The sequence below is a fragment of the Dasypus novemcinctus genome, chromosome 12, assembly GCF_030445035.2.
Source record: "Dasypus novemcinctus isolate mDasNov1 chromosome 12, mDasNov1.1.hap2, whole genome shotgun sequence".
In the NCBI taxonomy this organism is placed as follows: domain Eukaryota; kingdom Metazoa; phylum Chordata; class Mammalia; order Cingulata; family Dasypodidae; genus Dasypus; species Dasypus novemcinctus.
In genome coordinates, this window is record NC_080684.1 from 85,797,685 (window position 1) to 85,822,225 (window position 24,541).

At 35.5% G+C, this 24,541-nt stretch overlaps 2 protein-coding genes across 4 annotated transcripts in view; one reads left to right on the top strand and one right to left on the bottom strand.

The window, feature by feature from the left end:
• The window catches only part of CHPT1 (choline phosphotransferase 1), a 52,398-nt gene extending 39,302 nt beyond the window's left edge, over positions 1–13,096 (top strand). The window contains exons 4-9 of one of the 2 annotated variants that reach the window (XR_009188324.2): positions 1,990–2,074; positions 4,736–4,867; positions 7,097–7,255; positions 7,750–7,875; positions 10,304–10,508; positions 12,923–13,096. Coding sequence is in view for 1 of the 2 variants with exons in the window: in XM_058308613.2 (XP_058164596.1) it covers positions 1,990–2,074; positions 4,736–4,867; positions 7,097–7,255; positions 7,750–7,875; positions 10,304–10,414; positions 12,923–12,967 (658 nt within the window). In the remaining variant the exon portion in view is untranslated. The remainder of the gene's footprint in view (positions 1–1,989; positions 2,075–4,735; positions 4,868–7,096; positions 7,256–7,749; positions 7,876–10,303; positions 10,509–12,922) is intronic. The other variant, XM_058308613.2, reaches the window with a different exon arrangement.
• LOC101421176 (synaptonemal complex protein 3-like) lies at positions 12,761–23,406 on the bottom strand. Of its 2 annotated transcripts, XM_012529277.3 has the most exons (9): positions 23,095–23,406; positions 22,313–22,462; positions 21,825–21,894; positions 21,615–21,649; positions 19,190–19,307; positions 18,232–18,331; positions 15,556–15,654; positions 13,133–13,237; positions 12,761–13,002 (listed from the first exon to the last, which is right to left on the bottom strand). In XM_012529277.3, the coding sequence occupies exons 1-9, from the start codon at positions 23,177–23,179 to the stop codon at positions 12,949–12,951; spliced, it is 816 nt and encodes a 271-aa protein (XP_012384731.2). In that variant the 5' UTR covers positions 23,180–23,406; the 3' UTR covers positions 12,761–12,948. The 2 variants fall into 2 exon arrangements, with proteins under 2 accessions (XP_012384731.2, XP_058164598.1); XM_058308615.1 differs by having other exon boundaries at positions 12,761–13,237; positions 23,090–23,145.
• Positions 23,407–24,541: the final 1,135 nt, after the last annotated feature.

Consider the following 24,541-nt stretch of genomic DNA (forward strand, 5'->3'; position numbering starts at 1 on the left):
CTTTTTTTTTTTAAGATTTATTTTTTATTTATTTCTCTCCCCTTCGCCATCCCTCCCCCAGTTGGTGCTCTCTGTGTCCGTTTGCTATGTGTTCTGTGTCTGCTTCTATTCTTGTCAGTGGCACCAGGAATCTGTGTCTCTTTTTGTTATGTCTTCTTGCTGCTTCAGCTCTCCCTGTGTGCGGCACCACTCCTGGACAGGCTGCACCTTTCTCTCACTGGGTGGCTCCCCTTTTGGGGTGCACTCTTAGCATGCAGGGCTCCCCTACATGGGGGACACCCCTGCTTGGCACGGCACTCCTTGAGCGCATCAGCACTGTCCGTGGGCCAGCTCATCACATGGGTCAGGAGGCCCTGGGTTTCAACCATGGACCTCCCATGTGGTAGGCGGACGCCCTATCTGTTGAGCCAAATACGCTTCCCTCCATGTAACTCTTAAGCTGCATGGGACCGTGCAAGGGGGAGGGGTTTGGAACCAGCAGATCTGGGTTGCAGGTGTCTGATTTTTTTTCTGGTGTATTTTTTTTCCTTTCTTTGATTCAGTATGGAGTCCTTCTCCAGTTTCTATTGTCTTCCAGAATTCCAAGCAACTGGGATTTCTCATTTTATTAGTTTTGAAGGGAAACATTTCCAGGGGATGTCTTATGTCATCATGTTGATGTCACCTGTTGATTTTTTGAGAAAAACTTAGGCATGCTTTATATGTTAAGGTAGAAATGTCTGCAGAAACCAAAAACACTGTAATGACTGATTAATAACTTCATAAGTAGGGCTTTTTAAGTGAAATTTCCTTGGAAGAGTTTAAGAATTTGCCTTAAGTCATATGTTTTTTACTTTTTTAAAGATTTATTATTTACTTCTCACCCCCTTTGTTTGCACTTGCTGTTCGCTCTGTCTGCTCTTGGTGTCCTTGTCTTCTTTTTAGGAAGCATCAGGAACCAAACTTGGGACCTCCCATGTGGGAGGAAGGCCCCCATTTGCTTGAGCCACCCCCACTGCCTAATTGTTGTCTCATTGTATTTTCACATTGTGTCTCCATTTCCTCAAATTGTGTCATTTTGTTGCATCAGCTCACCCAGCCAGCCCATCACATCAGCTGTCTTGCTCATCATTTTCAGGAAGGACCAGGAACCAAACCCAGGTCCTCCCGTGTAGTAGGCAGGTGCCCAACTGCTTGAGCCACATCTGCTTCCCCATATGGTATTCATTTTTAATTTTTTAAAAGATTTTATTTATTTCTCCCACCCCCACCCCCATTATCTGCTCTCTCTGTCCATTTGCTGTGTGTTCTTCTGTGTCTGCTTGCATTCTTGTCAGGCGGCACCAGGCATATGTGTCTCTTTTTGTTGTGTCATCTTGCTGCATCAACTCTGTGTGTGTAGCATCACACCTGGGCGGGCTATGCTTTTTGCACAGGGCGGCTTTCCTTGTGGGGTGCACTCCTTACACTTGAGGCTCCTCTATGCGTGGGACACCTGTGTGGCACGGCACTCCTTGCCTGTGCAGCACTGCGCATGGGCCTGCTCACCACACAGGCCAGGAGTCCCTGGGTATAGAACCCTGGACCTCCTATATGGTAGGCAGACACTCTATCAGTTTAGCCACATCTGCTTCCCCATATGGTTTTTAAATTACAGTTTTTTTCCTGATTGCAAGGGTAAATGATTGTTTTAAAAAAAAAATTCAAATCTTACAGAATTAGATAATTTAGAAATCTATCATCTCAGTTATAACAGCTGTTAGCAATTTGATATATACAAGATTTCCCCCATGTATGTATGTTTACAGATATGTGAGCATATGGTCTATTCTGGGTGTTCTCACTTAACAGTGTAGTCAGATGATAATGTAATGATGGAACTAAAGGCAAAATTAATTTTAAGCCTACAGAGATTTCTACAATTTTTTGGTGTTTAATATGAACTTTAACCTACATATTCAGGAATTTTATTTACAAGCACCTTATCTATCCTTTATCTTTCCTCTTTAGAGTGGATGTAACTGAAATCCAGGTAGCGTTAATAATCGTCTTTGTGTTGTCTACATTTGGAGGAGCAACAATGTGGGACTATACGGTAAATATGAATATTTAAATTTATATTTAAGTATTTTTCAGATATTTAGGAAAAAATATTGGTTTTCTTCAAAACCAAGAAACTGGTTTTCTTCAAAAATCCTTACATATTTAATATCATCCCATTTCTTCTTTCCTTCATTTTGCAATTTTATTACCCCATATACCTTACTGTGGCATTTCTCCTATGTATGACTATATTACCACACAGAAGAAAATATATTCCTAAAACAAAATGAAATATACTATTTGCACTACATTTCCTACGGCAAAATTTATCTCAAATTAAATATTTAAAAAACTAAATCCAGGAAAATATTTTACATTTGAAACTTGTCCTGCTATAGTGGTAAAGAAAAGTTGCCAGGTTGCATTTTTTATAAACTATGAGGTGACAACTCCCATAATAAGGAGAGCTTTTTTTAAATTCTTGGTTGGTTACCTCAGTATTTTTATAAAAGTTGGTTCTTAGAAGGCCAATGTAAAAAATTCAAATACTGCATAGGACACACAGTTATGAAAATACAGATTATTCTGTCACCATAGCCTAAATTGACAATAGTGGCTGATTCACAACTACATGCCATAGTTCTTATAAAGAAGAGGATATTATCAATAGCCAACAACTAACATTTATTTACTGCTTATTATTTTACTGTCATTGTTTCTTCTCTCAGAACAATCCTAATCCTATGAAATAGATATGATCATTATTCTAATTTACAGGTGAGGAAATTAAGGCCTAGATGGTTTATTTGTCAAAGAACATATAATTAGTAAATACTACTACTAAGAATTAAGCAGATTTATTCCAAACTCAAAGTTTTTAATCTCTAAACTATATGCCTCCAGTAAAAATATTAAGAGGATTCCCTGTGGCATTCAGTATCAGAATTACCAATTAATTCATCACAGTAGGCTCAGAAATAGACTAAGCATAGTTTTAGTAGTATACCTTTCCTCTGAAGCATTTATATACCATCTCATCACTTAAGAATAAATAAAAGAACCAAGATATGCTACTACAGACATGTACGATATACCAGCGGGATGCTTACGTGTCTTTATGGTAAAAGCTCAGCTAGGAACCATAAGGTGGTGAATGAGGACCTAGAAGCAGTAGGAAAGTCTGGTAAGTCAGATGTGGTTGTCTTAAACTTGGAATGCTGATTTAGTTACAATGATGAAAAACACTGTGGAAGAATTCAGCTTAATATCCTTTCCATTGTTCAGCAGTACCATAAGAAGAAACACAGATATTTATTTTCAGCAACAAGGATACTTTTGATATAGGTGTTCTAAATTTAATTAACCTGTAGTTTCCACAGATTTTGTTACAATATTTCCAAAAGTCTTTCAAAAGACAATATAACCTATATAGCTTCTGGCAATTCATTGTTATTTTCTTTACATCTTTTGCTGCCTTTGGAAGTTTTCTTGAACTGCAATTGCCCAACAGGTAAATATATTATTAAAAATTTAAACTTGGAGGGAAAAATATATATAACATGGGACATTTTTGGGAGATTGGAATTGTTTTGCATGATATTTCAATGATGGATACAAGCCGTTATACATTTTGCCAAAACCTATAAAATTGTAAAGTGCAAAGTATATACTATATTGTAAACTATGGTTAGTAGCAAGGCTTCAGTATGTGTTCATCAATTCTAACAAATGTACCTCACTAATGAAAGATATTGTTAACAAGGAAAAGTGCGGGAGGTGGAGGGAGTTATATAGGAATTCCTTTTATTTTGATTCATGTAATCTAAAGCTTCTTTAAAGATAAAGAAATGATGATGATAATAAAAGAAACCCTTTCTACAAAAAAATTTTAACTTATGTATTAACTACACAAAATTTTTGCATGTACACATTGTGATAGCATTCATATTTATGATGCAGATCATGGTATCTGCTTTCCTGTGATACTGTCTTTTAGAGGATAATAAATTCAAGTGAACTATCCTTTTTCATGATTCGTTTAAGTGAAAATGAAGACTTGTGAAATTAAAGTATAAACAGACTTTGCTGATTTTAGTGGATTCTTTAATCACGTAATAAATAAAACCATTTCAGGGAAGCAGATGTGGCTCAAGCAACTGGGCTCCCATCTACCATGAGAGGGTCCAGGGTTCGATTTCTGGGACCTCCTGGTGAAGGCAAGCGGGCACACACAGTGATCCTGCTCAAGCAGAGAGCTGGCCCACATGGCGAGCTGGACCGAGTGGAGTGCTGGCCCGCACAAGAGTGCTGGCCAGCTGGCACAGCATGATGATGCAACAAAGAGAGACACAAAGGAAAAACAATAAGAGACACAGCAGACCAGGGAAATGAGGTGGCACAAGAGATTAAGCACCTCTCTCCCACTCCAGAAGGTCCCAGGATTGGTTCCCAGTGCTGCCTAAAGAGAAGAGAAGAACACACAGCACAGAAGAACACACAGCAAATGAACACAGCAGTTGTGTATGTGTGGGGTATAAATAAATCTTTAAAAAATTTTCAATACAAATTAACACTTTGGGCTGTATTCCTGAGGTTAAAAGTTTAGTTGCACAAAAAAGTGTAGCTCATTGCACAGAACCACATCATAATGTTTTCTTTATTAAAGAAGTAAAGAGATTGTTTTCTTAATGCTTTTTATCCTCTATCCTTAAAGATACCCATTCTAGAAATAAAATTGAAGATTGTTCCAGTTCTTGGAGTAGTAGGTGGAGCAGTTTTTTCCTGTTCAAATTATTTCCATGTTATCCTTCATGGTGGTGTTGGCAAGAATGGATCTACTATAGCAGTAAGACATTTATTTCATCTTTCAGTATTAATTTTATGATAATTATTTTATTATCAGCTATAGATAACTAAATATATGCCAGGGAATGAGGAAGTGAACTAAATATCTTAAAGAATTAATTTTAGTCACATAGTACAAAAGCATTTTCAAGAGTTTGGACTGGTAGAGCATTCTTCTCTTTCTTCTTACAGCCTTGCTTGGAATAGACTTTTCTGATATTCAGTTTATTTGCTTTTTTTTTTTTTTTGCATTTTGTGCCTTGAATGTAAGACAGGAGGGTAGTAGTACTAGGGAATGAGATCCTGATTCAATAGCAGGAAAGCTACTAAGAAGTCAGTGATTTTATTACTGACTGGAGCAATTTATTACTCACCAAATATATTTTACTGAAATATATTTAAAATAACTTTTATGATATATTTTAAAAGGTAAAAGTTTTAACCTTAATTCTTGAGTGGGTACACCTTATGTTTGTGTACTTTACACCTTGTTCAAGGTATAAATACTTGTGCATTAATTCATTTATGTTTTTTAATACTTTAATACTTTTAACTGGGAAAGAACTAGCATACAAGAAGTGAATACAATATTTTGATTAAGATGGCATCGCTGGAATAAGAACTTACATTCCTATGTTGAATATACTATGGCTAGGAAGTTTATTTCAAACTTCTAAACTAGTGAACTTAAGCCATACCACATACTCTTGAGTTTTGCATTTCTGTAGTACAAAATTTCTGTCCTTTAAAGGTGGATTTGACTTTGGGAAACAGCCAAAGTCATTTGCAGACAGGTTTAATAAGTAATAAATATGAGATATGCCTTTTTTTTTTTTAAAGTCCCATCTTGTTAAATGACTTGTAAATTGGCTCTAAAGGAGCCCCCATAATTTATAACTTATGACCTTTATTAATGCATTTATATACAATTCAAAAGTAAAGAATAAAACTCATTTAGATATAAGTTCTGATATATTTCGAAGAATTCACTTCTTGAGGTGTTTGTCAGTTGACCTCAGTACAGTACTCTGTACTTTAAAATGCATAGGAATACTTGTTGCCTGACTGTGGATATAATAGAGCACTAGCTGAAACACCAAAAAAAAAACACCACAAAAAACAAAAACCAAAAATTTAAAGGGCAATGATCATTAGATATGTGAAGGAAAGCTTTAAGAAATCAAATACTGTGGCTAGGAAAGCACTTTATTTCAAACTTTTAAACTAGTGAACTTCCAACTTTTTAGCAGAAAACTTCTTTCTTGAGTGAAATTTGTAGAACCATAATACAAAACAGATAAAGCACATTATCAGTATAAATTTTTATAAGTTCTAATTTATAAAATTTATGTAAACTTAATAAAACCACAAATAAGGCTTTTTAATGAACACAAATTTAATTGGTGGTCACAGATTCAGTAAGCCTTAATACCTAGTTTATTTCAGTACTTTAGGATGCTGAAGGAATCCTAACACACAAAAGATAAAAACTTAATGAACTGGGAGCTGATGTGCTTCCAGCAGTTGAGTGCCTGCCTCTCACATGGGAGGTTCAGTTCCCAGTGCCTCCTGAAAAAAGCAAAAATAAACAGCAAGCCAAACAAAAAAAACAACTCAGGGAAGCGGATGTGGCTCAGTGATTTAGCACCATTTTCTCACATACAAGGTCCCAGGTTGAATCTCTGGCCCCGGTACCTCAAAAAAACAAAAGTAATGAAATGAATTGTACCCTTTTACCCAGGAGACCATTTGCAAATGAATGGAGAAAAAAAGAAAAGGGGTGGGGGAAGAGTGGCAAGAGAGAGGTCAGGTCAGGTTTAAACTCTCTGTAATCTGTGGTTCAGGTATCTTGCAGAATTAGCCTAATAAACTTTATTTCACTACCTGCACAAAATACCTTAACTTGGCAGTCCAAGTGCTGATGGTTGCAACATAGTAAAATTTGGAATAGAATAAATCACATTGTTACTTGTTAGCTGATTATCGGTTTAAAACATTTGCGTCTGTAAAATTGGAGTCAGACATCGGTGGCACTGTATTACCTCCGTGTTTCCCTAGGGTTCTGTGGAAGTTTGAAAAGCACAGCTCTCGTGTGTATACTCCTTTAGGCCATACAATGTCCCATACTCTTCTTTAGGTCTCCTAGCACAAAAAAGATGCTCAAAAACTGTTTGCTGTATAATAGATGTAATGTCAAAATGTAATGTTCATAATCTACTTTACCTCTTAGGGCACCAGTGTCTTGTCACCTGGACTCCACATTGGACTAATTATCATACTGGCAATAATGATCTATAAAAAGTCAGCAACTAATGTGTTTGAAAAACATCCTTGTCTTTATACCTTAATGTTTGGATGTGTCTTTGCTAAAGTTGCACAAAAACTAGTGGTAAGAAATTTTTAAATTTATGATTTATAACTATATTATATACTTATAATGTATAAATAATATAATTTATAAGTATGTATAATGGATTTGGTCATTAAACACAAGACTGGAAACCATTTCATACAATGGGCTGATTTTCTTTTGTGCTGTCATCATCACTATGTGGCTAGCTATTTGTGCTCCAAGTAAAACTGAAAAATTGTGATAGGAGTTAATGTTATATTCAGGGAGAAAAACTCCTACCTATGTAGTAAGTTCTTTTCATTATTTGTTTAGCTGTAATTATCTTTAACAGCTTTCTAATATCAAGGAATTTAGATATTAGACTATCCAATCTTGAATTTGGGAAATTTTAGAATTGGTATTCACATATGAAATGTGAGATTAAGTGGCTTTTTTATCCTTATCTGTCTTAATATGATTTAAAGTTATAATTCTCAGACCTGAAAATAAAAGCTAAAACTTTATGAAATTATGCTCTTTTATTTTTATAGGTAGCTCACATGACGAAAAGTGAACTATACCTTCAAGACACTGTGTTCATTGGGCCAGCTCTTTTATTTTTAGATCAATACTTTAATAATTTTGTAGATGAATATATTGTTCTCTGGATAGCAATGGTAAGTAAACACTACTATGCCAAGATCTCCCCCACCCCCGGATGGCTCCATTGTCTGTTTGCTCATTGTTTTTGTTCATTGTCTGCTCACTTTTCCTTTCAGAGGAACCAGAAACTGAACCCAGGACCTCAACCCGGGACCTCCTATGTGGGAGGTGGCAGGTGCTCACTGCTTGAGCCACATCCACTCCTCTAAGAGTTTGTTTTTATTAACAGATGTCACTTAACACTATGCATAAGAGCGATTTCAATCTAATTGTATTCAAAATTACTTCTTTTAAGCTGTTGATCATTCTTATTGCATGTAGAAATGGCTCTCATATATGGAGGTCAGGCATCCAACCTAAATCCTTGAAGACACAAATGCTTACCTCAAAAATAACTGTACCTTTCTCCCCAAAAAACCAGGGCAAAGATGTAAAAATCATTTACTCTGCCCAAAGAAAGTACAAATGTTCATTAGTGTCTGACATGCTTGTTAAAATTATGAAAGTATTTCCAGTTTACAGCAGTTAACTGGCAAATTTAGATGGTGTTACTTGCAGCAAAAATTGTCAGCTAATTGAGGAAATAAAACAGAAGAGGCAATACCACCCAAGTGCAGGATTCTGAGATTGTTTGGAGACAGAAGCAAGCAACCCCGTATATATCTACATGACTCTTGAGGATAATTTGTATTCATAGTGGGGACTGAGATTCATCAAGCAAAAATGAAATTGTCACTGATTACATCCTAATTAAGATAGTGATGTAGATAATATGTTAACCTCTATTCAAAATAGTTCTAAAATACAGAATTATGGTGCTTGAGACGTTAGCCGTCTGAGGGAAAAAAATCATTTTGATAATACCTCAATCATAATATTGGATAAATAGAGCATTATTAAACTTTTCATATTGTTGGGATATATTATCTTTATGGTCGGTATTCTATTGATGGAGTTTCTGCACAATTTTTCCCTACCTCTGCACTTCCCTGGCCTTCTAATTTACACATGAATTAAAGTGCACTAAAAGAAATCATGTAGTAAATATCTTGATAATTTGAATAACCTTACTCCATTTGGTAAGTTTAGATATTAAAAAATCTCTGTCCTGTGCTAAATCCATGGACCATTAGGTACAGGTGGTGGTCCTTTACTAGGATTTATAGTATTGTATGTATTTTTGGGAGAAGTTAATACCTTAATATCCATTAATCAAGTCCTCCATTCTACCTGTGGTAGTGAAATGTAATTCTTTATCCTTTGAGGTGGCTAATGAAAGAGTACCAGGCAAAACTTTAAAAAGTATTTGAAAATTAGAATGTTTCCTTTGGTTTGCTATTCCCTATAAATACTTTTAGGGTTCCTAAAAAATCCAAATTTAAGATACAGTGAGTTGGGGAGCAGATGTAGCTCAGTACATACCTCTTCCCATGTACAAGGTCCTGGGTTTAATCCTCATACTTCCTTTAAAAAATACATACACACACATATAGGGAGTTACTTTTCATGTTATCTAAATATTCAATGTAAGGTTTCTTTTAGTACACTTAGATATTACAAATTGAACTGTATAACATAACTAAAATATCAAGTGTTAAATATTCAAACACCTATTTTATAATGTAGTGAGTAGACTGGTTTATACCAGTAGAGACTGTGGTGAACTAAGGATACAAGCCCTATTTACAGGAGTCAAATTCAATTTTTCTTTAAAACACTACATGGGCCAAACAAAACAGATGTGCCCTTAAACATCCTTATTACCTCTGCCAAGGCAAAGTTCCCCACTTCAAAGATAAAAAGGACCAGATGGAGCTTTTCTGGTAAAGTCAAGGAGAAGATAGAGATTTCCCCCTCAAGTGAGGAAAAGCCCCTACTTCAAGGCAGAGTTCTGAGGCTTCTTTTTCTCCTGGGCTTCATTTTCTGAAGGCAGGCCCCTTGTCCCTGGTCTGAGCAAAATTTCTAAATAGTGCACGCGAACCCTTAATTTTGTATACACAATTCTGTATATGCCTCTCTTCAACTCCAGTGCTTGTCCAGCCCTTTTACCATCTTAAAACTAATCTCAAGAGAAGAAGATACATCTGATAAAATGAGTTCATGATAAGATAATGACTGATAGCCCCATCTAGAAGAAAATTTTAGGCTTCACTGCACAACAGAATGTTGACAAAATGTCAAGTCAGAAGGCCTGAGTTCTGTTACTTTCATAGCTTTGTTCTTGTTCTTTTACCTCTCGAGCATCGGTTTCTGTAATTGTTAAAATACCTTGCATATTCCAGAGGACTACAGTGAAATTCTAACAGAAATAAATGAAAGTACTCTAAAATGTATTATTTTCAGAATTTTATGTTAAGATTGAGATTTAGGGCGAAATAAAAACAAGCTGCTACTTAAGAAAAGAAGATTATAATCTATTCTATATATTTTTTGTTTCTAAAGGTCATTGCTTCATTTGATATGACGGCATACTTTAGTGCTTTGTGCCTGCAAATTTCAAGACACCTTCATATAAATATCTTCAAGACTTCATGTCATCAAGCACCTGAACAGGTTCACAAGCATATTCACTGACTAATAGCCCAAGGAGAAGAGGAGAAGCAGTTAGGGGAACCTATGAGTGAAGGAAATTCCTCTTTTGCTGGAGGCTAGTAATCAAATAAGGTTATATTTGAATATAAAACATAAGGCCTGCAGATTCCACTGTCTATTTCAGTTAAGAAGCCTTCATTTCTGATCAGAATAAAAATCTATAAATTGATTAGAAACAAGACCAGAGAAAGAAAGATGAATTCTGAACAGCAATCTCTTTTGTCTCTCAGAAATCCTTAGGAAGAGCACTTGAAGTTTTCATCACCAAAGAATTACATAAAACTTCAGGACTTAGAGGATATATAGTCATCTTGAGGGTGATACTCACTTTATTAAAAATTGGAAAATGAGATCATATTCCTTCATGGTATATGGCTTATAATATGCAGTTGAGTCAGGCAATATGATAGGTTTTTATTTGATACTAGAAATTTTTCAAGAGTATGTGAATTATTATGGTATAAAAGGAAATGCTTGCTCTAGTAACAATAGGTATTTACAGGGATTAAGTGGAATTTTCTACAATTTTTTTTTAGTAAAAGAAATTTGTTTTACCCATTCAGAAAATCAAATGAATGTTTACGTTTGTTTTAGGTAACTGCTCCTTGATATTCTGAGTTAAAATTTTATTGCCACAAAAATGTGGACATTAAATGTTCCCTTGTAGGAAAAATAAAACAGTAGTATGCCAGAGCACAACTAACATATAAGAAAATTAATAACTTTAAAACATGGTAAAAATATTCCCTTTAGAATATAAATCAAAGGTACTTCAGATACACATTGACTTACTTGAGTTGAAAAGGAAAAAGATAACGACCACTTACTCAAACACTGCTGACATTTATCTTTCTACTCTCACTTAAAATTTATACTGTTCATTATGAACACTGGAGTGTCACAAGAGTCTTTGGTGATCCAAATCTTCAGACTCCCATCTAATCCTATTTTTAATTTCATCCAACAGTTCTATGCACCATGCGTTATATTATGAACATGTACTGGATCTATTTTAAGCAAAAGAAAAAGACATACTGAAAAAAAACAATGAAAGGCGACAGCCCTTAAATGGAAAATAATACACTACGTGACCTAAGTACACAGTGAACAATCTGAAGTACTTATTTTGCCTGTTTAAAAAAACACAAAAACTTCTCAAATATGGACCTTCTTAAAGGTCTGAATAGTATTAATACTTAAGATTTATATACCAATATATGCTTTGGTTTAAACGGAAACTCCTTTAAAATGCAACCACATAGGAAGTAAATTATCCCCTTAATGTCAAATTAATGGTAGAGAACTACTAACTCATTCCTGTATAAGTTATCAGTTAGAAAAAAAGAATCTGTATGGACATATTTTTAAAACTTGGAAAATCTTAAAATTGAAAGGTGGGTTATAGGGACAAGAATTAGAATTTAAAGCATCTCGAACAGGAAAAAGTCACTCCTCTCCTCCTAATGGGCATTTTTCTGTTTTGAATGACTCATTGAAAGCAATTTAGTAAAAAATACTAAGTTTAACTGATTTTTTTCAAACAAATGATGAAACAATGCTTTTTAAATCAGATGTTTCCAATTGAATACATTAAATGTTCTGTTAAAATGCTCGTTTTTAAAAGTCAAGGATAAGAACTGTTCAAGTTTGGAAATGAATGTAAAATTAAACTTCCTTATATTCACTGAGTATTAAACTTGAAAAACAAAACATTGTAGGTAATTTTTCTTTAAAGACGTGATTATATTTAAACCATAGGGAACCAAGTATGTTAATAAAATGCCCTTAATGAATGCTTAAGGGCATGTGTCATTCACATATGAGCCAAACTAAATTAAATAGCATTTTGATGTCTTTGTGGAAATGACATTTCAGAAATCCATGTCTTAGAAACTGACATATATTTTTGTTCAGCTAGCTTAGTGATTTTTAGCATTTTAATTTATTCTATAACACAAATGAGTTGCCTTTAATACATTTTAAAAAGCAAAACAATAGATTATCTTTTGAAATCTTATTTTTTATTAGACTTGGCTCTATAACCTAGTAAGTATATAAAAAAGGATATACATATAAAATAGATTTTGCATTCTTTAATTTTTCTTTTCAAAGAAGAACAATGTAACCTTGCATACTTGTGCTTTCTACCTTTTAGGGCTGATACAGATCCAATGAGACCAAAACCTAAAATTAAATAATCTTTACTGCTAAAACTTAATTGACAGCATTGGGGAGAAAATATTACTGTTACTACCAAAAAACTGAAAGCTTGATAAATATAAAACTTTGAAATTGCGGCTACTCACATAAGTGTTTAGATTTTATTGGGGTGGTTAACAGAAAGGAAGTCTTGCACTTTACAAAAAGCTAATGATTAACAAGATAGAGTAATTTAAACTAGAATTTTTAAACCACTGTAAAGACTTACATGTCCCTTAACTAATATTCTAATTGTATCATTTTACTTAGGTTCAAGTTCTTGCTTCAAAGAATCATCAGAATAATATGGACTGAAGAGACTTTCGAACACTTGCCATCTCTTGTTGCTGCTGTTACGTGAAAGGAGATATTAAACATTTGTTTAATATTTAGATAAGTGCTATACATATTTCAGCAAATAAAATATTTCAATGCTTATATTAATCCTTAGCTTTTTCATTTTAAGTATAAACTACTTACAGTGTCCATCATAATTTTTTTTTGCAGCACAGCCATTTCCTTTCTAAGTTCATTTTGTGCATCAGAAAAAACATTTTCATGATTCTTCTCCAGGTCCTCCATGCTCTGAAACAGAAAGTCCAGTTTCAGTTACAAAACACACTACTTTTCAATTCAGGTTCTAAGCTTGTACAATTAATTTTCAAAGTAAAAACTTTAAGCAAATAATCTTCATTATTCTGAATAAAAAATATTCTAAGTAATGCAGGAAGACCAAAATACTCGTTCAAGGAATAAAAACGGTAAGATTTTAGTCAATTATTATTATCAGAAGTACAATAGTAATATACTTTGCCCAAAACAACAGGATAAGGGACTGGTAAGATCAAGATGGAGCAAAAATAGACAAGACTGGAACTGCCATATCTATAAATATAATTTTGAAAATTTCTAGTAAGCTTTCTAAACACTAGGTAGTAAACCACTTATGAGTAATAACAGTCATTGTGACATGATTTCATTAGAAGAAATAAAATGATCTGTAACATGGCCTCATCAAGTTTATGAAAAAAAAATGTTTAAATCTTTACTACCTATTCAGTAAGTAGTGATCTAGTGCCCACTATGTAAAAAGTATTGTTAAGTGCTGTCAAAGAATAAAAAAATAATACATGATCTATCCCTTATTCCAATGAGAAGAAACAAAAATAACACATTTTATGATAGGTATTGAAATGCAACTTACTGTAAGTAGCTATGTAGTGGAAAATGGGGTTAATTCCAATTTAGTTGGCAAGAGAATAAGATGTCAATAGATAAAGGAGTTAAAAGTATTCTAGGGGAAGAGCATAACCAAAAGCATGGAAGTATATTATGAGTTAGTTTAGAGAAAGCAATCTGGAGAAGTAGGAGTAAATGAAGAATGCAGTAAGTGAGGCTTTAAAAAGAAGTCATGTTATGGGGAGAAGGGATCCTGAATACCTAAGAATTCAGAATGGAAAATGGTAGTTTTTGAGGAAGGAAGAGATTTCTTTTAAAAAGAGAACATGGCAGGACCTATGAAGGATGGACTGTAGAACAAAAAATTCGAGTTTTATTCTGAACCACACCATTAGCAATGGGAATTAAAAGAAATAAAGAACGACAATAGGAAACAGACTCGGCCCAGTGGTTAGGGCATCCGTCTACCACATGGGAGATCTGCGGTTCAAACCCTGGGCCTCCTTGACCCGTGTGGAGCTGGCCCACGCACAGTGCCAGCGCGCGCAAGGAGTACCGTGCCACGCAGGGGTGTCCCCCACGTAGGGGAGCCTCATGCGAAAGGAGTGCGCCCCGTAAGGAGAGCCGCCCAGCGCAAAAGAAAGTGCAGCCTGCCCAGGAATGGTGCCGCAGACACTGAGAGCTGACATAGCAAGATGACACAACAAAAAGAGACTCAGATTTCCAGTGCGGCTGACAAAAACAGAAGCGGACAAAGACGACGCAGCAAATAGACACAGAGAACAGACAACCGGGATGGGGGAGGGAGGGGAGAGAAATAAATCTTAAAAAAAAAAAAAGAACCACGGTAGAGGTAAAAATTATAGGGCCTAGTCTAGTAATAACTAGATGTGAAGGATAAAGGAGATAGAAGAGTCAGATAATACTAAAATTCTTTTCTAGTACTTTATCAAATTTTCACACCAATTAATACATGGTTCTCAGGGAGCATGAGAGCAATTCAATAAATTATCTGGTTGAAAACACTTTAAAACCAACTCTGTTCACGTATCTCTTATTTGACAGTTACCTTAAAAATATTTACTTTAAAATTATTTGCTGATTTACTCAGAGCATCCCAACCACTTCAGAAGAATGACATTTTAACATGTATTGAACTAGATTATCTAAAAGAAGCTACCAACAAAATAAAAGGGGTATATTCAGGATTCCATTAAACTCCTATGAATAGTTACTAAATAAGTACATACCTGCATGAACCAAGAGGTCAATGTCAGACCACAATTTGCTAATGCACACATGTGGCAGGAGATAACTCAATCCACAAATGTTTATGCCTCAGCTAGCTTTTCACTCTATCGTACATCTCAACCATCTCTTATGATCTTAGTCACTGTAATAATTCTCAAAGCTAATATGCCATAAAACACTTATATAATACATTTGAAAATAAAAGATTATTTCCAATGGGCACTTCCTCTTTAACAAACACTGAAGACAGACAAGTAAAAAACTACCTGAAAATGATTTATAGGCTATTTTCAATTACATATTTATTGCTACTCTCAAAAAAACTGATTGTTGAACAGAGAGCTATGATGAAAGTATTACCAAAATATCAATTTCATTTTTAGGTAAAATCCTATTGACTATTTCCATAAATAAAAAAACTTCTACCTCCATATATTTCATAAGAATGTATTGTGTTACCAAATAAAACAGACCTTTACAAACTGCTCATACAGCTGTTTAACTGCTTTCAGTCTCTGGTCCTGAACAATTCTAGATTGTTGAAAAATCTTTTGTTGCTGTCGAAAAATGTTCTACAAATACAAAAGAAAAAAGTTGTGACAATTTGAGTAAAAATTTAAATGTAACAAAAAACAATTCTCTGGTATGCTTAAAAGGAATATTTTTAAAATCAGTACTTTTAACATTTTAACTATTACGACCAAATCTAGGTAATCTACGTTCACTATTAATATAAAAACAATATAACCCCACTAGTCATTATGCAGAAAACATTCTTTCTTAGCAATATTCAGAACATATCTTAATTATTGATGATTTCAGTATCCATACAGATGATCCTCCCTGTAATACTGGCCTTCAATTCCTTAATCTATGATCCGCTGATATTTTCTCTTCCACACTGTTGAGCCCTTCATTTACTTAATCATATCCGAGATTTTGTCATTATCAATAACTAACTTCTACATAGTGTTATATAGCAAACAGGTACATATGAGATACTGTTCTGAATACTTTTTTTAAAAAACTTGATATATATGAATTTATTTAATTCCTAAACAACTCTATGACATAGGCACCCCTTTCATAGATCAGGAGACTGAGGCACGGAGCTCATTTGTCTATAATTTCAGTTAGCAATTGGTAAAACCAGAATTTGGTTTCCTGTTTGGTTCCAGAGTTTAGGCTCTAACCATTATATGTACTGATTCTCCATATAGCTCATTATTCAAAACCAGTACCTCTCTACTTTTCTAGTTCACTCTCTTTAGTACTACAGATCAAAAAATCTACCAGGACTTAAAATCCATTTATCCTTTACTTTCACTGTCCCCTATCCCATCACTTTATCCCAGCTTAAATTCCACGGTCAATCATTATAACCACTTCCCTGCATAGGTATCTTGCCACTTCTCACTCGTATTGCTTGGCTAAACCCAAACCCTGGAAAACCATACTCTCTGCCTATACCCCTGCAGCTGGTCATGACTGGAGAAAAACCAGTCCTACTTTAAATTCACATTATGACCACTATCACTAACCTAAATTGGACCCTAATGGCGCTTGGAAATTATCTTTCCCTAGTACATTTCACTGACCAACTGTCAAGAAATCATTTCATACTTTCTCCTCTGTCCTCAAAAAGTAGCACTGCCACCATCTTTATAAACAGAGGTAATCCAAGGAGAACTTCCAATCTTTCATTGTATCTACCACCCACCTATATCCATCATGTACTCTACCTTTTCTCCTGTTTTTAAGGATGGCCTTGCTCCTTGCTAAGGCCAACAATTTCACATGTCCACTAAGTCCCATCTATTCTCAACATTATTCAGCAATTTTCCCTCTTTCTAACATTTAAAAGTTTTCTCTTAGATTAATCCATCAGCATACAAAGTTGCTGCGATTTCTCCAAGTTAAAAAACAACAAACTATCTCTTTTCTCCTTAGACTACCATCCCATTTCCTTCTTTCCTGTTCTCGTATTATTCCAGTCAGCCTTTTTCACTCATTATTCCACCAAAATTACTCTTATCAAGGACACCAGTGACTTCCATGTTGCCAAATTCACCTTATTCAACCTATAAGCAACATATGACAGAGTTGATCTTCTCTCCTTTTAAAAAGACTTTCATTTAGTTTCACCTAGTTTTCTTTCTACCTATTAGGCCACTCATTCTCAATCCATAGACTGTATCTCCTAGAACACTCATCACTGAAGTACTCTAAGGCTGCTCCATACTTGGACTCCTTTTTTACATTTACGATCATTCCCCTGGTCTTCTTATCTAGTCCTATGGCTGTATTTATGCTGATCACTCCCCAGTTTATACCTCCAGCCCCTATTTCTCTCCTAAACCCCACACTCATATATCCAGTGATCTATACAACATCTCCCCTAGAATGTTTCATATGCATGGCAGATTTTAACATTTCCAAAATGGAACTGATCAACCAAACCCCCAAATTGTTTGATATGAAATTACCTTTCTTCCTGGATAAAGAATGTGTGATAAATTTACAAACAATGCAAGGATGGAATAAGAAAGTAGTGTAGTTATGCAGTACGTGTGTGGGGCTGACTTCTATCCCCTATAGGCATTGTCTATAAACCATGCTCTGACCACAATGACTGGTTCAGGAATGAGCAAATGAGCAAAAGGACTTTTCTGACAGAGCTCTTGAGAGATTGTCTCCATTCCCTGTGATTACTAAAATGGTGGTTAAGTCTAACACTGCAAAAAGCAATCTTGTTGACCACACTGAGACCCTAATAAGAACTGGAGAAAGAGTCCAGCTGGCACTGCATGTGCGGACCCTTCCCCACCTCCATCCAATTTGCCTGAAGCTAAACCACCCCTGGACATCTTTTATCTTTTATACAAACCAGTAAATCCTTCTTTTCTACTCTGGCAAATTTCTGTCTCTTGGAAATATAAATATCATAGGAAGCAAAGACCAAGAGCTTGCACGAGTATGGTATGTGTCTGAACTTCTCTAGTTTACAGTCAGCAGCACCAAAACACATAGCAAGCAATGGGTCATGGAACCTGGCTTAGTTCCATGGATATACTATATGGCTAGGTTCTCCATTCCTGCTTGAACCTTGGTTGCAAGAGATTAATTATTAAGCTAAGCATGATACCTACAGCTAATTTTTCTTCTTGTTCCTCAGCTTTCTGCACATCTACCTCCCACTGCTGAAACAGGGTCAAAAACTGCTGAGAGTATTCTTGGTTAAGTTTCTGCCTGTAAAAAATAATAATGAATGCTGTCATTTTCCATAACATGAAAAAAATACACATATTAAAAACAAAACCGATTTGACATAATTAAACCATAAAAAAGGGAATAGCAACACTTACACCTTCTGATGGGAAAACAAGTAAAATGTAAGATTTATGCTGATTCCTGAAATATATTTTTCCTATCAAGCTAAAGAGAAGCTCTCTCATATGCTTTAGCTCTTGAAAACCAAGGAATTTTACTGTGCTTATAAATTTTTCAGAAAAATTCATTTTATATCTCCAAGCAGTTTTTTTTCATTTTCTCCTACTGAATATAAGTTCTGATATAAGTAGTTTAATGAGGATATCATATTTATTATAATAAGAATTCCAAATAGGATTATTTCACTTGTTTCCCCATTTTGGCACAATGAAGACTTTATACAAAAGAGCAATCCAACTCAACTAAAATATACAACTTATTTACAATGTATAAACTGACCTTTTTTCCTACATTGTTGAATGTTAATTATCACAAGTCTAATGGTTTAAAGATATTTTCCTTTAATTCAGCTAGTGTTATTTCTAGAATGAATATACATTACCTTTATAGTAAAAAACCTAAATTGTTATTGAAAGAGGGGAAAAGGCCATCTTTTTTGACTTCTAGGAAATATATCTCAATTCTACAGGGTGAGATTAAAGGATTAAGGGACTTACTTGCTTAAGAGAAAAATCAGGCCAAATATATTTTTCACTATAGAGATGCCAATAAATAGAATAATACAACAGGATTTTGCTTAAGTAGTAATTTACACCTAGGTGTATCAAGAAATGATACAAATGTTGTGGCTCTAAAAAAAAAAATCAATAAATTTACCTTTGTTCTTGTTGTACTTTCCAAAAATGTTCAATTTTCTGGTTACTGGTTTTGAGTGAAGCTTTGGTATACACTTCCAATCTTTTTCTCTTTGCAAGAAGAGTCTTGTTAATGTCAGCTATGTTGAAAATATTCATTAAAATTTAATGCTGAAGAAAATATTTTGTTCCCACATATTCAAGTCAATATGGGTAAAGTTAAACAATACTATTAAAAAAGACATTTAAAACTAGAGTGATACAACAACAAAAATGAACCTTGAACACATCATGTAGAAGAAAGGAAGCCAGACACAAAAAGGACAAATATTGTATGATTTCTCATACATGAAAGTTTTAGCATAAGCAAATTCACAGAAACAGAAATAGTAGTTACCAAAGGTGGAGGAGTGAGGAAAGAGTTTCTTTTCGAGAATGGTCAACAAACAGTGGTGAAAGTTATACAATATTGTCAATGTACTTAGTATCACTGAATTGTTCACTTAAAATGGTTAAAATGAATTGTTATGTATGTTTTACTACAATTATTTAAATTTTTTCTAAAAAGTAAAAAATAGGGGCATCATTTCAAAATGCAAGAATATTTGGAGAAGTGGATTTGGCCCAACGGATAGGGCATCTGCCTACCACATGGGAGGTCCAAGGTTCAAACCCAGGGCCTCCTGACCCATGGGATGAGCTGGCCCATGTGCAGTGCTGATGCACGTAGAGTGCCTTGCCATGCAGGGGTTTTCCCCGCGTAGGGGAGCCCCATGTGCCAGGAGTGCACCCTGTAAGGAGAGCTGCCCAGCGTGAAAAAGGTAAAGCCTGCCCAGGAATGGCGCCACAAACATGAAGAGCTGGTGCATCAAGATGACACAACAAAACGAGACACAGATTCAGGGTGCCTCTGACAAGAATCCAAGCAGACACAGAAGAACACACAGCGAATGGACACAGACAGCAGACAACTGGGGGGTGGGGGGAGAAATAAGTAAAAAATAAATCTTAAAAATAAATAAATAAAAGGTTATGTATTTAAAAAAAAAAAAAGAATATTTGCTGACTTTTTTTCCCTGAGAAAACTTAGTTATTAGTGTTTCAATTCTAATTTTCCTAACTGCAGATAATTTTTTAAATCCAGGGATGCTAGAAAAGACCTAATAAAACAGTTTCTATTTTCCAAAACAAGGGTCTCAAAAACAGACTTTAATATCCTCTTGAGAAAATACATTTTATAAAGGCTAAATTTCTCTAAATTTATCAAATACCCTCTAATTACAAGGTACTTTTAAATGAATTATTGTTAGAACTATTTTACATAAAACTCACAAAAGTATTAAAAAGCATAATCTGAAAAACATAAAAATCAAGACTAAGGCGACTTTTTAATATAGTCAGCGATACTTTTAAATATATTTTTTACTAATACAAAGACCAATTCTAGTTCAAGCATATATCTAAATAAATTCACTCAACAACACAAATACTTGTGGAGCTTTCTCTCTGATAATTTTTACCTATAAACACTGCATTTTGTAAAACTGTTAGCACTTCAAATACTATGTCACTAAATGTATGCTTTTATGTTATGGATCTACCATTAACAATTATTTTTTAGTAACAGTGACAGAACTGCACTACTATGCAAATATTTCATGCTTCCCATATCCATCTATTATAAATGTATATGACAGCTCACAAAACAAGCATTTTACTTCATGTGTATGAGGTTCCGGGTTCATCCCCAGTACCTCCTTAAAGGAAAAAAAAAAAAAACTTGGTTGTATGAATTATCTATATACAGAAGCCAACTACTAGCTCTTTTTAAAGAGTGTTATCCTCTAACACAGTTAACGTAACTGTATTTGACCATTTAAACTTACATATTTTTGGATCTTATTATACATTCTCACTAACTACAAAGGTTGTCTTTAGTTCCCAACTACATAGTTTATTAATGTCAAAATAATAAAATTTCAGAGGCTTCAAATTACACTGTTGTCCGCCCCTGAAGGTAAAAGAGCATCAAGAGTTATAGAAAATGACTAAATTTAGTAAATGAAAAACTGCTATATATACATATACACACATATGTGTATATTCATGTATGTGTATGCATATATCACATACTCTGTGAACACAAACAGGGACAGAAATTTTTCCCATTCATGTTTCTTCTTCTAATATCCCAGTCTAATTAATTCACATGTGTATAAAATAAAAGAACTATTCTTACCTCATCGTTGTCATTCTCACTCTTCATATCAACAATTGGAAACAATGAGTAAGGGAATCTACAAAGCTGAATCACACTAAATACTTAAGCAAAATCCTATCTATGAGACACGTAATACTCTTGTAATTCACTGATTAACATTTCCTATTATACAAGTTAGATGGATTAAATCAATTTTATTTAAAGAAAATTATCTCCTGAAACATACCTCCAAATCTTTCCAACATATTGTGTACTTCACCCCTGTGAAGAAATTACATTAAAAAATGTTTTATTAATGGTACATTAAAAAAACATACTCTTTTTTGGAAGAAATAGCACAGGCCAAGTATTTTATGTACAATACTTGTGAGACACTGAAGTAGACTATTCTTGGAGTACTTTATCTCACAGTCAAAAATTAGTTTGAATACATTACCCCATATCTGCCTCAATCATTCCAGTGCTAGGTCTTTTCTTTCCATGCTTATCAATTACTGGAAACTTTTCTGCACAGACAAGTTAAAAAAAAAAAAAAGAACATTTTTGAAGTATGTTATTTTAAGAGTTTGTAATAGAATAATTTCTTCATTTTGTAGTCTTTCTTGGGCTATTTGCCAACAAAAGGGTTAAAGCAAACATATAAATGCAATACTTTCTCTGCAGGTCAGATAAAATTAAATTACAATCCAGGACGATTTTACAGGGACAATTTTACAAGCCTTTCTGGGACAATGTCATAGTAACCATTTTGGAAATAATGGCTACAAAATTAGTGATGCTATATAAGCTTTCATACATAACTCATATAGGAGTAGGTGGATCAAATGAGAATGTGAAAATGCTTTACAATGCTTCATTATGTTTAAAATTTAGTGGTTTGAAAACAAACAACTGTACTACCCAGAGATATTAGATATACTGTACCTTCTACAATACCCTCCTCTGAGCCATCCAGATCTTTCTTGTCTTCTTTTCCAAAGTCGTAAACTCGTATAACCTGATCCTCCATTGCTGGCTTCACAGATTTCTCGGTATGCTTTCTTCCAAAGGGTGCCATAATTAGATATTTTCTGACTTTTAAAATTAGAGATATTGAGTAAGGATTCTCTCAGTTAAACAGTAGTCTGCAGTCTCCTCATTTCTTTTGGTAGACGAAAAAGGTAACAGATAAAGCCAGCAGCAGCCCTGGCTCCAGGTCTGCTGTGAGCTCTGATGCAGACTGAATCGGCCGACAGGGTGATCCTAATTTTGGTCCGGCCTCTGCCAGACTCGTGCTGGCTAAATGTGGGGAGACCTCGTTTCAGTCAGAAAATAGAAACGTGCTTGTTGGGAGAACTGATCACGAACATGCGAAAAATGAGCTTCAAGCCATACAAACACAAAAGAAAAACGTTCTGCAACCTGTGTGCCTTAGCAAATTAAAGTCCACCTAAGATTTCCACAACATATACACTGAGGAAAAAGAGGCGCTCCCAGTTCATTTCAATAGTTTCTGACGGGCTGGGGCCAGGAGGAGGGAGACACACACCACGCAGGCCCTCAGGGAGGTAAACCTTCTAACGGCATCCCCACAGGCCTACACCCACCTCAGCGGCCTCCTTTCCACCCGCTCCTCTCCACTCGAGGCCCTGCCCTCAGTGGCGTTCGTCGCCTCCATTTTCCTGTCAGAGGCCCTAGGTCAACGCCACGGGGAAGATTTACCTCACCGGTCACAAGTCTCCAATGGCCCCAAATGCCCAGCTGGACAAACTGCTCCCACTCCTCAGGCCTGAAAGAAACCCCAAAGGCCATGGGCAACAGTTACAGGTCTCCCGAGATAAGCCCCACAAGTGCAGCCTCCCTTAACCGCGTCTCTCACCCCACGCGACCGCCTTGGCTGCCGCGACGCTGAGCTGAGGCGCGGTGGGATTCGCGCGGCAATAAAGCCAGCCTCGCACGTCGCTGATTGGTGGGAGGAGCGCGCATGCGTGCTGTGACCCCCGGCGCTCCGCCCCTACGGAGAGACCAGGCTTGCGGACTGGCTACCCAAGAACCCTTGAGGGGTGCCGCGCGCTGGTGGCTGACCCGAGCCTTGTTGCTTTCCTTTTCTTTTTAAATTAAAGCCAAATATTTTTATACTTAAAAATTACAGAAGAATCTGTTATGAAACACGATGAACCTACCACCTAATTTGTGAGGTAGAACTTGAACACTACCCACTGCATCTCCTCAGAGTCCTTTCCGTACGCCCCCTCTCCTCAGAGATTATAAATATCACCCCGAATTTTATGTAAAATCATTCAGCCCTCCTATTTCCTAAGTTTTTGTTACCAAATATGTACGTGTCCTTAAGGAACGCATCCTAGTTTTGTGTGCTTTGAGGCTTTAGAAAAATTGCACCATATTCTATGTAGTATCCTAACACTCTTTCACTCGACGTCTTCACTAAGAAGATCTATGTTATTTTATTACATGTAACCACAGCTCTTTCATTTTCACTGCTGTATAATATTTCATTGTGAGAAAATTTATCCATTTTTCTTGCTCATGGACAGCTAAGCTCTTTCCAGCTAGAGCCTTTATAAACAATTCTATGAATATTCCCATCTCTTGCATATGGTCTAAAGTTTTCCGAGTGTCTAGGAGTGGAACATGCTAGCTCATAAGCGAGGTGATATTCAGTAATGCTAAACTTGTCTAATTTGTACTGCCACCAGCAGAGTGAGTTCCCATTGTTACATTTACTCACAATCATGGTATAGTCAGATTTCTTCATTGTTTCCATTCTAGTGAGTGTAGCAATAGGCAGGCTTGTGAAACCACATCAGCCAACAGAGTTCAGCAGCTGATGCTTTGGGTCTTCCGAGGCTTAGTTATAAAAATGCCATGAAATCCTGCCTTGCTCTTTTGAGATGCTTACTCTTAGAATTCATCCACCATGCTCTGAAGAAACTAAAATAGCCCAGGGTGGGACTATTGAGGAAAAGAGAGGGACCCATCCCAAAGCCCCATTTAAACATTCAGCCAAAAATCAGCACAACTTCTCAGACATGGGAGTGAGCCATTTTGGAATTCCTCCATCCCCAGGTTGAGCAATCCCATGTGACACCAAACCCTAAACAAAACAAATGCTGATCATTACTTTAAGTCACTAAATTTGTCATGGAGCAATAG